This window comes from Epinephelus moara, chromosome 6, assembly GCF_006386435.1.
Source record: "Epinephelus moara isolate mb chromosome 6, YSFRI_EMoa_1.0, whole genome shotgun sequence".
NCBI classification, from domain to species: Eukaryota; Metazoa; Chordata; class Actinopteri; order Perciformes; family Serranidae; genus Epinephelus; species Epinephelus moara.
This window is the reverse complement of record NC_065511.1, coordinates 28745974-28759608: the sequence shown is the minus strand read 5'-3', so window position 1 is coordinate 28759608 and position 13635 is coordinate 28745974. Positions and strand designations below refer to the sequence as shown.

The 13635-nt window shown below is 39.5% G+C and overlaps 2 protein-coding genes across 2 annotated transcripts in view; one reads left to right on the top strand and one right to left on the bottom strand.

Annotated features, from left to right (window-relative positions):
* The window catches only part of LOC126391751 (hemicentin-1-like), a 40635-nt gene extending 37639 nt beyond the window's left edge, over positions 1–2996 (bottom strand). The window contains 3 exon segments of the mRNA XM_050046673.1: positions 108–386; positions 1113–1430; positions 2893–2996. Of these exon segments, the coding sequence (XP_049902630.1) occupies positions 108–386; positions 1113–1430; positions 2893–2938 (643 nt within the window). The 5' untranslated portion in view covers positions 2939–2996.
* A 739-nt stretch (positions 2997–3735) lies between these two features.
* LOC126391347 (carcinoembryonic antigen-related cell adhesion molecule 5-like) lies at positions 3736–13159 on the top strand. The gene is made up of 7 exons (XM_050046050.1): positions 3736–3843; positions 4486–4803; positions 7040–7318; positions 7661–7927; positions 10497–10769; positions 10935–11186; positions 12966–13159. The coding sequence occupies exons 1-7, from the start codon at positions 3798–3800 to the stop codon at positions 12992–12994; spliced, it is 1464 nt and encodes a 487-aa protein (XP_049902007.1). The 5' UTR covers positions 3736–3797; the 3' UTR covers positions 12995–13159.
* The last annotated feature ends 476 nt before the right edge of the window (positions 13160–13635 follow it).

Below are 13635 nucleotides of genomic sequence, written 5' to 3'. Positions count from 1 at the left end.
TGCAAGGCCACTCCTCACTAAGCTGTAACAGTAATCTAAACTTTGTGTCCCTGTTTGCATTCAGGTATTGTCAGATATGGTACTGAACATGTAGGTTAGTAACTCACAGCTGATGTAGAGGTTTACTGGATCACTGGTGCCATCACTGACAGGATTGGACACATGACACCTGAATGGTCCCTGGTCATAGCGGGTCATGTTAGCTATAGTGAGAGTAGCGCCTCCATCAGTGAGCTGAACTCTGTCACTGGCTGTAACCTCAGAGCTGCCGTTCAGCCAGAGGAAAGACAGAGAGGATCCAGAGGAGGAGCAGGACAGACGGATGGAGCTGTTGAACTCCACCAAGTCTGTGCTGCTTGCTGTTGCTATTACATTGGAAACTGGCACTGTGGGTGAAAAGCAAAATTATTTTATATTTACCACCACATGACAGAGGTACAGTGGTGACAAACACTGCTGTGGCTGAGAATGAATCTGTTTATCATGAGATGTTTAGGATTTTCTAACTTACCAATGAAATCAATCAAATCAATCAAAAAGGCTATTTGGGGCTTTTAGAAAATGTGTTCCACATTAGAAGGTAACTTCGGGTTCTACTTTTTGGTGGTGTTTTTTTAAATAAAAGTTATCAGTGTAATGTCATTCAATTTACCACCACCAAAAAGTATGAAAAAGTTAAAGTAGTGTCTCTCTGGTACAGTCTTAACAAGAGCTAAAGTAATACAGTCTATACAGGTGTGTCTAAAGAAAAACTCAGTGTTTCCATGATATGTTTTCTTAAACTTAATTACAAATGGGCATATTGTTCATCATCATCATCAGAGGCCATGTGAAATTATTCATATCTCAGTTATGATGCAGTTATTGAAAGACTTGGAGGCTTTAAATTTCATGATGAGAAATCATCTGAAAATGTACATAGTGAAGCCATTTAAGCATGAAATATTATTTTTGACCTTGGAAATAGTAATTTGACAAAAAAGAAAAGTTCACGTACTGTAGTAGTTGTATATGAATTATGGTCTCAGTGTACATATTATTTCTGCATTCAGCATTGAAATAGATACATGTGAAATGTTGTCTCACCATCTACGTGTGAAATGTTGTCTCACCATCTACGTACAGTCTTGTTTCACCTGTCTTCTGTGGCTCTCCAGATGAAAAAATGCTAACTCTGTATACCCCACTGTCATTTAGAGCCACATTTCTGAGCTCCAGAGATCCAGTAGACATGAAGAGGGTGATCCTGCCTTCATACTCTGGTGCAGTGAAGTTTACACCACTGAAAGTGATTATAGGTTTTTCACCAAATGCCCAGCCCACTGTTAGAAATGGTTTCTCTGGTGGAGTCAATGTTGTGGTGAACATCACCGTCTCTCCCACAGCTTTATTTAGAACATCAGGCAACACACCAGCTCCTTTGGTTAAACCTGAGGAGACAGTTACAGGTCTGAGAGGGACCATAATGAGGACATTGCAAAATGGCTTACTGTGATGATGTGCTGAAATCAATTCAAGTCAACAAATCAAGTCAAACTTTATTCATAGAGCACATTTAAAACAACTGCAGTTCACCAAAGGACTGAACAGGCACAAAATATCAAAATGGATCAATATAGAAGCAAACAACAGTAAGAACGTCAGAAAAAAATAACTGTAATAGAGAACAAATTGCAGCACAGCAGACGATGAGACACAACAGAAGATGAAATCAAGATAAAGTCTTGATTTGGAAACTTCTCAAAACATAACACCGCAGTAGACAATAAAAAACCTGCTCTCTCTGACAAACCTAAACCTCATTTGGAGCTTGAAGTTAAAGGTTTGCATGTGAGTTGGACATTTTTTCCCAATACTTTACATTATTATTGATGATATTTCATTTGTACATGTTACCAAGAATGGTGAGCCATGGAGTGTGTGTTACAACCGTCAGCAGATTACTCTACAATAATTTTTCGGTGACAGCACAGATCATGGACGAGCTAGGATGACCTCAGCTTTGTTTAATATCTTATTCCAACTGTTGCTTAGCGCTTGGTGCAATGTTTAACCAGTGTTGACCTCACAGTTTTATCTTTCCCAGTTAGCCACAACCACATTCGCCTAATAAACACGAGAGTTCAACTTCTTTTCAGCCTACGATCAGACTGAATGGCAATTTCATTATCAATAACTTGAATGTACATGGTGATTGTGTAACTACCTTCTCCTTAATTTATGTATTAGTTATAGTTGCGTGCCTCAGCTTGTGCTGTACAAGCAACTGCAGATGAATCTTGAGTGCAAATGCAGAGTTAAACACAAACGGTTCAGTGTGTGGGATTTAGAGGCCTCTGTTGGCAGAAGTGGTTTGTAGAGTGTATTTTCCCTTGTTCATATACGTATTAGCCTATTTAAAAAAAACTGTGGCCAACACAGACTCTGCGAAAAGGAAGTTCTGGGCTCCATTTGTCTGAGTGAGGAAAAAACTAACATATTTTTTACATATTCAAACAAAATAGCTCCATGATACAAAAAAGTCTGAGAGGAGAATACAGTATAACACTATGCTACATGTATTACATTCTGTTGTGAATGGCTTTTTTGTCAGTGCTGCATTGGGTTATTAGGTATTTTTGTCAGGTGGCAATTTTCACTGTCCAACAAATTCCTAGCTAACCGGGACATTTCCATTTACAGAATCGACAGACTAAACTTATATGTCTGTGCACTCATATTACTACAGATGAGAAGTTAATACCATCGTCTGCGGAACAGAAACTGAACTGCCCACTTGCAGTTGACTCACAAAGCTCTCTCAAGCTCTGACACCGTTAAGCATCAATCATTACATTTTGATAAATATCTGACTAAACTGCTTTTATCTGCTGTCATTTGTTAAGAGCTCACCTGAGATGACTGCAAGAAGGATGAAGTGTATCACAGTTGTTTCCATTCCTTTCACAGTATCATCAGATATCGGAGAAGTGACGGCTCACAGTGCTTTATCCTTGGTGATATGAAGTAAGTACAAGGAACCTCTGACAGGTAAATCACCTGCACTATTTTCGTCAATCATTAACCATGAACATACTAAACTTTGATCACCAAGCAATCAAAATCATTTATTATTAATAACAAAGGACTTCTTGTTGATATCATGTACAGATAACAACAATCATCACAGTTTGACACGACTAAATATTCAGGGGTTAAGTCATGTATTAACACAGTATCCTGCACTGCATGTGATAAAGTTATATTCTATGTGTGTCATCTTGTAATTTTACTGCAGGCTCTCTGGCATTTTAATCTGTCCATTATATTGATCCAGCCTAAAATATCTCAACAGCAGTTTGATTATGTATTGCCTGTAAATTGAGAGTTAAATTTTTTCTCTTTAAACATAAAAACCAAGCATCCAAACCAAAACAATACAAAAAGATCTATAAAAGCTTAATTTATCACAAGAAACTAGAGACACTAGAGGCTTGTTTATTTCTGATGTCACACATTAATTCATGTTTATGTTTTGCCTGATATAAATAGCCTAACCAAACATACTCTGTTTACCAACCCACATGTTGCTTGTGGAATCACTAATACCACAGCAGTATGTCAGTACTAACACACTTACACCACTGGAGGGCGACGTCTTGCAGCTTTAGGGTATGACTGCAGCTTCAGTGGGTTTGTCTCATTACGCAACATAGTCACTCATAAAATTAGAGCTGCCGACGCTCACATTTATTTGGACAGTCAAACTTTGATGGTTCAACTTTCCTCAGCTGTTCACATCTCACAACGATCGATCAATGGATATTTTACCTTTACTTTGTATTGTCTCTGCGGCTTTTACAGGTAAGAATCATGATTTTATACGTTTTATTGTCTTTGCTGTCGGTGTTTGAAATACATTTTCTGTATTTTAAAAATTGTCACATTGTTGAGAAGATGTTGGACAGAAGTTTAGCTACTGATCTTGAGGTCTGCTAACCATGCTTTTGTGACTCAGTAGCAGCATGTATAACAGATCATAGTCTAACTGGTAAAGGCAACTTAATTGCTGCAATTAATTATAGTAAGCTGTACTGCATGTGGTTTTGGTGATTGGGAAATGACTTTTTTTTATGTAAATAAAAAAAAAGTAGTTTTACTAAAACAGTATGAATAAAATCATGTTAGATGAAGCTGCTTTGTGTGTGTTGGTTTGATAATGAACTCAAGGATCTCTTGCTAACTGGGTCACTTTGTTAGATTTGATGTCCATAATTTGATTTTAAAAAAAGATGATGTCCGAAAAGGTCCTCTATTCAAACACATATGATTGACAATCACTCTAAGTTTTTTTGATTGCTTATCTGTTTTTAATAGATAGACAACCTTAGTAAGGCATTATGGAAAAGATGATTTGGGGGGGGTTTCTTTCTCTTTCTAAGTGGCCCATTTTGCAATGTACTCAACTTACTGTAGCGTTCTCAGACCTGTAACTGTCCCCTCCAGGTTTAACCAAAGGAGCTGGTGTGTTGCCTGATGTTCTGAATGCAGCTGTGGGAGAGACGGTGATGTTCACCACAACACTGACTCCACCAGAGAAACCATTCCTATCAGTGGGCTGGACATTTGGTGAAAAAAATATAATCACTTTTAGTGGTTTGAATGTAACTGCACCAGAGTATGAAGGCAGGATCACCCTCTTCATGTCTACTGCGTCTCTTGAGCTCAGAAATGTGGCTCTACATGACAGCGGAGAATATAGCGTTATCATTTTTCCACTTGGAGAAGAATTTAAGACAGGGAACACAAGGCTGAATGTATATGGTGAGACAATATTTCAAATTTCAGTGTTGACAAGAGAACACACGTAGCATTTCAACAAGGAAAAGACGTTTGAGTTTAAATAATTGTGTTTAGGTGTTCATTGGTTTCAAATAAGATCTATACTGAGACCAGAAACAGCTACAAAAATAACAACTACTATTGCTATTACCATTATTATCACATAACATAATAATAATTACATAGTCAGTCACAAATTTGATATCTTTAGACTCGACAAAATCAAAAAGAATTGGACATTAATACCAATGATTCGTGAATTCACTTGGACTTGAGCCTTTTGATCTATTGTACTTCTTGAGAACTTCTCTTAGGAAAAGAAAGCTAAGGACATTTTTACAACACGTGATGAGTTAGGTACAGAAAAATACAAATTTTATTGTGTTGTGGTACTGATTTACATGCTAAGAAAGTGAAATGTCAGCACTTTTTATGATCTGGTTTGGTCTCATTTGTTTCTAAAATGGAGCATTATGCCATTATGAGCAAATTATTACTTGTTAGGACTCGCAAGGACTAGGGACATTGGTCAACCCTGACTTGGGACTTGACTCAGAACATTCTTATCTTAATTTAGGACTTGATTTGAGACTTGGGTGCAAAGACTTGAGACTTGCGAAACAATGACTTGGTCCCACCTCTCGAACAAAGATAAACAAGAAGTGAAAAGCCTGGGAAAAGCAAGTAAATGAACCTTCAGTGAACATTTCTCTTTTGTCAAACTACTATTTTCAAGGTTAAGAATAAACTTTCACTCTCAAAGTACTTGAGTATGTAAATTGGGGGATGATTTCCTCTTTTTTCCTCTTCTTCTTTGATTTTAAATGGCAGTTGGCATCCAAAAAGTTGCAGTAGCCCCACCTACTTGATTTACCGTAAGGTCTCCACTTACTGCACGATTAAAAAAATCAAGTGAAGGTGGTGGTCACATTTTAACACCAAGTCACTTGATATCAATCTGTCAATTTAGGAAGCACGAGTGATTGTGAATCAGTTTCACCTGCTTTGGTGCAAGTGAAAGTGACAACAGGTACAATGGAGAGGCAAAAGCAAGGCGACCCCCAAACAGGGAATGGTTTTTACATGTGGTGGTCACAGACAGTTGCTCTCTCCTTATCCTTCCTGACTGATTCTCCTCTAGTTTTGTGTTCTGCTAGTGTCCTCGTCACTACTGATAGCATGAGGCAGTACCTGCAGCCCAGTCAGGTTGCACGGGTAGTCCAGCTCCTACAGGATGGCACATCCATCCCTGTGATCGCAAAAAGGTTTGCTGTGTCTCCCAGCAAAGTCTCAAGAGCATGGAGGAGATACCAGGAGACTGGCTGTTACCCAAGGAGAGATGGACAGGGCCGTAGAAGGGCATCAACCCAGCAGCAGGACCGGTATCTGCTCCTTTGTTTGAGGAGGAACAGGAGGAGCACTGTCAGAGCCCTACAAAATGACTTCCATCAGGCTACTGGTGTGCATGTTTCTGTCCAAACTGTCAGAAACAGACTCCATGCGGGTGGCATGAGGGCACAATGTCCTCTAGTGGGGCCTGTGTTCACAGCCCAGCACCGTGCAGCATTCACCACAGAACACCAGAATTGGCAGGCCCACAATTGGCGCCCTACATAATGACCTCCAGCAGGCTACTGGTGTGCTCAAGCAAGAAGTGATTAGATTTTGGTTGTCAAAGGTCAAGGTCACTGTGACCTTATCTGTCTCATTCTCATAAACACAATATCTTAAGAACGCCTTATGGGAATTTCTTAAAATTTGACACAAATGTCCACTTGGACCAAAGAATAAACTCATTACAATCTTATGGTTGAAGGTCAAAGTCAGTGTGACCTCACAAAATATGTTTTTGGTCGTGACTCAATAATTCTCATGCTAGTGATAACAAAACTTCACACAAATGTCTCATAGGATAAAAAATTAAGTGATGACATTTTAGATTCTAAAGGTCAAAGGTTAGCTTCACTGTGACATCATAATGCTATTGTGTAGATCTAATGTGCTTTTGGGGGAAAAATGTGTGTGAAAAATCAATTTTTTTTCACAGACATGGATGTAAACTATAATAGAAACTTGACCAGTGCGCAGAGGCATACAGCTGCTGGGTGATAATTTTAGTGTGTAGTGGCAGGAGCTAATGTAAACTTTAAATTCAATGTTTCCCAATACTGTGACTCTGTCATGTGGTGGCAAATATAAATGTTGTTTTCACCCACAGAGCCAGTTTCCAGTGTAATGGCAACAGCCAGCAGCACAGACTTGGTGGAGTTCAACAGCTCCGTCCATCTGTCCTGCTCCTCCTCTGGATCCTCTCTGTCTTTCCTCTGGCTGAACGGCAGCTCTGAGGTTACAGCCAGTGACAGAGTTCAGCTCACTGATGGAGGCACCATTCTCACTATATTAGACGTGACCCGCTACGACCAGGGACCATTCAGGTGTCATGTGTCCAATCCTGTCAGTGATGGCACCAGTGATCCAATAACCTTCTCCATCAGCTGTGAGTTACTAACCTACATGTCCAGTTCTTTATCTGATGACATCTGTTTGCAAACAGAGTGAAAGAGTTTAGATTATTTCTTATTGTGGTTCCCCATTATCTGTGCAAACTATTAAACACATATTCTGACCCACTGAAATAAAGCACAATATTACTGTAAACTACAGCACAATATGAACTAAATCAATATACAATCAGTTTAATTTAGAAACTGTTAATTGCAGGCTTGTTCTGTTATATTAAATTGCCCTGAGGTCTATTTTTTTCTTATGACTTGATGTTTGATAATGCTGTTGTGCATACTAACTTTTCTGGTGTCGTTTTTTCTTGCTCTACCCCCAGATGGCCCAGAAAATGTTATTTTAACAATATCTCCGTCACGAGAATACCATGCAGAAGGGTCAAACATCGACCTGATGTGCTCAGCTGACTCCAAACCTGCTGCCCAATTTAAGTGGCTTCTGAATGGAGTCCTGCTGTCTGATACTGGACCACAGTTCAAACTGATGAACATTCAGATGAGTCACAGTGGGAACTACAGCTGTCAGGCCTTTAACAGCAAAACTCTGAGATATGAATCATCTCCACCTGCCATCATCTCTGTACTGAGTGAGTTTGAATAAGTTTTATTTTTATTTATTTATTTTTTTTGCAAAAAAATATGGATAGAAAAGGTGAGACCTGTAATAGTATCAGAAAAAAACCTCTTAAATACAAAACTGTTGTACTAAATATTTGTGAAACGAAAAGAAGCATTCTTGCTGTAAAAACGTTTCAGGGCTCAACAATAAGGATTGTGTGATTTCCTGGGGCAAGTAAAATTCCACCTCAGGCTGGTAACTAACATCTCAGTTGCCTGATTGCACAAGTGGTAAAAAATAAATTAAACAGCTTCCTTCTCATCTCTGTTGAGATTTGCACATGTGCAGTACCATCAGGCATTTTCGAAAAAATAGAGGCAGGTAAAGACAAAGTTTATGAGCTGAAGCACAAGCAAGGATTTGAATGGGTGGCATTTGAGGATGTGGGTGAAAGATTAAACATGCCAATTAACTTTAGTCTTTGTTGTTATTTGATAACCACACACATAAATCGAAGTACCAGTGTTGTATAGAGGCAAGAAAAAAGTTCAGGCACTGAAGGCAATTTTTGCATGTACAGAGACAACTGAGGCTCAGTGTGAAAAATATTTAAATAGTACAGATATTACCTCCTGGAGTGGCCAGTAGCACAGCAAAAGTTGTGGCAAGTAACTATAACAAAGGGATAATGATAGTTAAATACAATCACCATTTAAATGCACATTATTTGTTGTAAGTGCAATATCTTTACAGTAATCTAATTTAGCACAGACTTTATGGCGTTTCATATCTCAGATTTGTTTTGGGGTGACTGATAATGAAATTGTCATTCAATAATCTAGCATTTTCTGCAAGTTTCTAAGATTATTTTTAGGTGATTTTTTTTTACTTTCAACATGCTGCACAATGTAGATGAACCTGAAAACATTAATTTGACAAAATCACAAGAATATTATGTAGAAGGGTCAGACAGCCTGATGTGCTCAGCTGTCTCCAGACCTCCTGCCCTATTTGACTGGTTTCTGAATGGAGACCTGCTGTCTGATACTGGACCAGAGCTCAGACTGATGAACATTTAGATGAGTCAAAGTGGGAACTACAGCTGTCAGGACTTTAATAACAAAATTCTGAGATATGAAACATCTCAGCGGTCAGTTGTGTCTGTACTGGGTAAGTTAGAATGAAGAGGTTTAGTGGATATAGTAGTGATATTTCTCAGAAAGATGGCACATGCATAATTTGTACTGACAACGTGTGTATTCTAATCAGTGCAACTGGCAAATATAGCCAATACAGAAGCTGAACCCATTACCTAAAGAAGCTAACAGCTCAAATACATTGATAGAAAAGCTTAAAGGTAGCTCAGTGTTCCTACAAAACACCTTTCACTTTGCAGGATTCTTATTAAATCAATGTTTAGAAAAATCTAAACATGATATTGACACCAGTTGCCCAAAGAGAGTGATATGTTTCTAAATATTTAATATTTTTTTAGAAATGTGAATAAACAATAAATGTGTGTGTGTGCGTGCGTGCGTGCGTGCGTGCAACAAAGGTAGTTTTAAACCTGAAGCATCTGAAGGTTTGAATCTATTAACAATTAAAACAATATAGACAGTAGGGCTGGGCAATTAACCGAAAATATACCAAAACTGACATTCAGACCCTCTAACTGACGTAATCTTACGGTCAGCGATTTCGGTTATTACCTTCCCGATGCTGTCCCCTTGAAAAAAAAACATGTAAGACTCCGCCCCCTCCATCTAGTCAGCGTTCACAAACCCATGTGTTCTCACAACCCAAAGCGACACCAGAGCGGCGCGCATTCGGTGCGACGTGCTTGTTTTTCGTCTGGCGCACAGCTCCACAGACCTGCTTCTCCCTCCGGTGTTTCCCACGGAGCTCTGCCCCGTTTGAAAGGTGAAGGAAGCCCATATGTGGAAAGACGTCACTTCCGAGATGTAGAATGTGTATTATAGAAGAGAAACACACATTTCAGGACCGCTGACTTGTATCATCAGAACAGACGTGTCCTGTGATTTTCAGCCTCCTTTCATATTTAATAGAGGGGGGACAAAAAAGAGGGAGACTGACAGGCGCCCTACAACTAGTGCTCCCACAAAGCAACTGTCGCTGTCACAGGCGTTTACAAATGCCACACAATATGCAAAGGATTCAAGAATAATAGTCAAGCATATTTAATAAAAACTAGTTTTAACAAAGAGATACTTAAAAAAAGACATCCAGACTCAAAAAACTTTTAAGTTGCATTGCTGAAATCTCTTCACCATGAGCATCCATAGACTTTGCTGACGGTGTGTGGACATGTCATTTGAATTGATATCGAATCGAATCGGAAATAGAATTGAATCAGGACCTCAAGAATCGAAGTTGAATCGATTCAGGAAATCAGTGGCAATACCCAGCCCTACTATAAATGTTTTAACAACTCTTGAGTGTGGACCATCAGACACTTGATACATTGTAGACATGAAAACAGTAATTATAATGTTTGCCTCTTCCTTTATTTAGTTACATTAGGTACTTCAGTTACTCTGTTCCTGTTCTCATATTTGTTCTGATCTTCTGCCCAACAGAGAGACTATCAGGTGCTTCAGTTACATCGTCAACAAACGTGCCGATTGAAGGAAACTCAGTCAACTTGACCTGTGACGCTGCTGGCTATGTCTTTACCAGAAAGTGGATGAAGGATGGCTCAGATCTGATCCTGTCTGACAACATAATACTTTACGATAAGAACAGAGTGCTGTCTTTTAAGAGCCTGACCAAAAAAGACAGTGGAGAATATTCCTGTACAGTCAGCAACCCCCTCAGCAGCGATGAAGCTAAATACTCCATGGAGGTCAACTGTAGGTGACAAACTGTACTTTTAGTGCTCAAAATGATGAGTGACATAAATAACACTGTTGTACTGAAATGTCCTGTTTTTTGGTCACTAACACAAAAGTTTATTTTATTTTATATTCTTTATCATTTGTGCTGCTGTGAGAGCTTTACAAATATCTGTTTTTCAGATGGACCAGAAAATGTTCAAATCACAGGTCCAAGTGAGATACATCTGACAGAGACCTTCACTTTAACCTGCTCTGCTGAGTCCAGACCACCTGCCACTTACACCTGGATGCTGAATGGGATAAAAATACACAATTCTGCTGTGTTCACTAAAGACAACATTCAACATTCTGACAGTGGCATCTACACCTGCGAAGCGATGAATGACGTAACTGGAAGAAAACTGTCTGCAGACCATGAACTGTCTGTAACAGGTACCAGGATGGTGTTGATGCAGATTTTGTTGATACTCCTGAATATTGTGATCAACCCACTGTGTTATACCTCTGATAATCTGAAGGGTAGCAGACTTCCTAAAGATGTTTCTTACAGATCTATTCAGTCAGTGACTACATTAACATGCAGAAAACTTTCTGGTCTTTGCCCTTATTCCGAAAAAGACAATATTAAGCTGTTAACGTGTCTAATGAAAATGAATATGCCACTAATACTCCCGTGAACATGCAGCCCTATATACTGCGATTACTCCAGTTAATGTTCCCTTACGTGTTATATGTCACAGCTCCCCGACCGTGGTCAAAAAGCACAAGGGAGATTTGTTTACCTCCAGGGCCAAAGTCACTTCTGGGTTAACCCCAACCCCTTTCACTCTACCAGTAGCTGGAAAGCAATACACGGGAGCTCCATATTGGTCTTGAGAAGCGGCAGCCTCTAGTGACAGAAAAAGTTACTTACACTGCACACTACTGTTAACCACTTTATTGCTGGCTGTAGTCCTGTTTTCCTGCTCAGTTCTGCTGTCGTCACCGTTATTCGTATCACCCGCTCACTCAGTGTGCGCACACATACGTATACTGCCCTGTCTATTAAAGGAACCATGCTACTTTATAAAGAATAGAATATGAAGCTGTCCTCGTGAATGCCTCATTGTTCAATTTGTCATTACAATGTCAAAACAATCAACCAACCTGACTCATTTTTTGACTCTTGTTTGAGGAAACCAGTCACGTGCTAACAGTCAGCTGTGTTTTGAGTCGCACTTGTTATGACAGACTGTGTTGAAAACAGGAAGAGAGCAAGCTGCTTATCCTGTAAAAGTAATGTAGGCGTCTTGCTGAGCAGACTCCATATATGGTTCTGTACACATGCCCACCACCCGAGAACATGCCATATCATGAAGACAACCAGAAACATCGCGTTACGCACACCCCACAACAGACAGTTTAATTCACTACATCTCTCTATATCAAGGGGAGGGTGATGGAACGTTGTGCAAGGGGAGAAGGAGGAGTCTACTCAGCACGTGATCACAGTGCAGCCTTGTTAAAAGCACCTGTGCATTGTATGTTACAACAAACCTGATGAAGCCATGGGCGAAACTCGTCATCTTTAACATTTCAAGTGAAGGCTACATTAATTGGAGAGGGGCTAAAGAGTCTCATGTGGCTCCAGAGTCGGAGGTTACCAACCTCTGGACCAGTGTGTAGGATTTAGTGGCATCTAGCAGTGGCCAACGTGAAAACGCAAAATGCCCAATCTGGAACCAGTGTTTGGTTTGTCCGCTTTGGGCTACTGTAGAAACAACATGGCGAACTCTGTGAAAAAGGACCCGCTCTGTTTGTAGATAGGCTTACTTGCAAGTATTTATAAGCTAATGAAAACTTTATTTTTTTTCTGTGATTAAGCAACCAATGAAATCTTGCCGACTAATGACCTTTCAGGTTGGCTAACATTTGGTCGACTATTAGGGGGAAGCCCCAGTTGCAAGTGATCTGCAAACTTTTAAATATGAAATTCTTTTTCTACTGTATACTATTGGTCAGTCTGTGATCAGGTTTATTCCGACTGATTTAAAGAGGCTTCCTCCCCCCATTCACCAGACTCCTGTGTTTACCAGAGTGCTCAACGTCAGACTTTGAACCAGGAAGAAGAAATTCAATTCAGACAGGATATTAATCAGATATGTTTTCAACTGATATGATACAGCTGTAAAAGTAATCCAATGTTTTTCCCCCTCACTTTTTCTTTTCTAGGAGCTCCATTATTTAGAGGACAGGTTTGACAAGAACAAAGGTGGGGCTGTCCAACCTGGGCCACAAAATGACACATCAGAATATGTCAAGCTCCAAGTGAACAACAGTCGTCCTAAAGCGTCCTCACCTACTTCCTATGACGACCACCAGGCGCAACAGAAGGGAACAGCTCCTCAGCCTCCTAATGCCACACAAGTTGACTCAAGTTCACAAGAAAGCAACCGCACTGGATCTGAAGAATCCTTATAGGGGACTATTTTGGACTTGATTTTATTTAGTCAAAGCACTTAATCAACAGCAGTTAATAATCAACCAGTCTGCGACAGTTATTGCCGTGACTGAGGTCACACAGCACAATGCTGGCATATTCGCTTTCATTCACATATAACAGCTTTGTTTGTCTGTGCACAGTTAATGCAAAGTGCACATTACATGAGTGAAAATTTTCTCTTTATGTGATTCAGTTGTTTGCTTGAGCATAATGTTTGACACCGATGTGGTGTCATGTTTGACTCCTCGTGTACTGTGTGATGCCATTTGAGATGACTGTTTTTCAATTATGGATTTATGTTTTGCATAGTACAAAATGAAAAATATTGGTTATTTAATTATATTTAATTCACCTTTCACTGGTGTTTATCAGGACATGGATATACTTTGAGCTTGTTTT

Coding starts and splice junctions, on each gene's coding strand:
- LOC126391347 (XM_050046050.1), top strand. CDS start 3,798: ATGGATATTTTACCTTTACTTTGTATTGTCTCTGCGGCTTTTACAG. Junction 4,804..7,039: donor CACAAGGCTGAATGTATATG/GTGAGACAATAT, acceptor TTTCACCCACAG/AGCCAGTTTCCAGTGTAATG. Junction 7,928..10,496: donor TGCCATCATCTCTGTACTGA/GTGAGTTTGAAT, acceptor TCTGCCCAACAG/AGAGACTATCAGGTGCTTCA.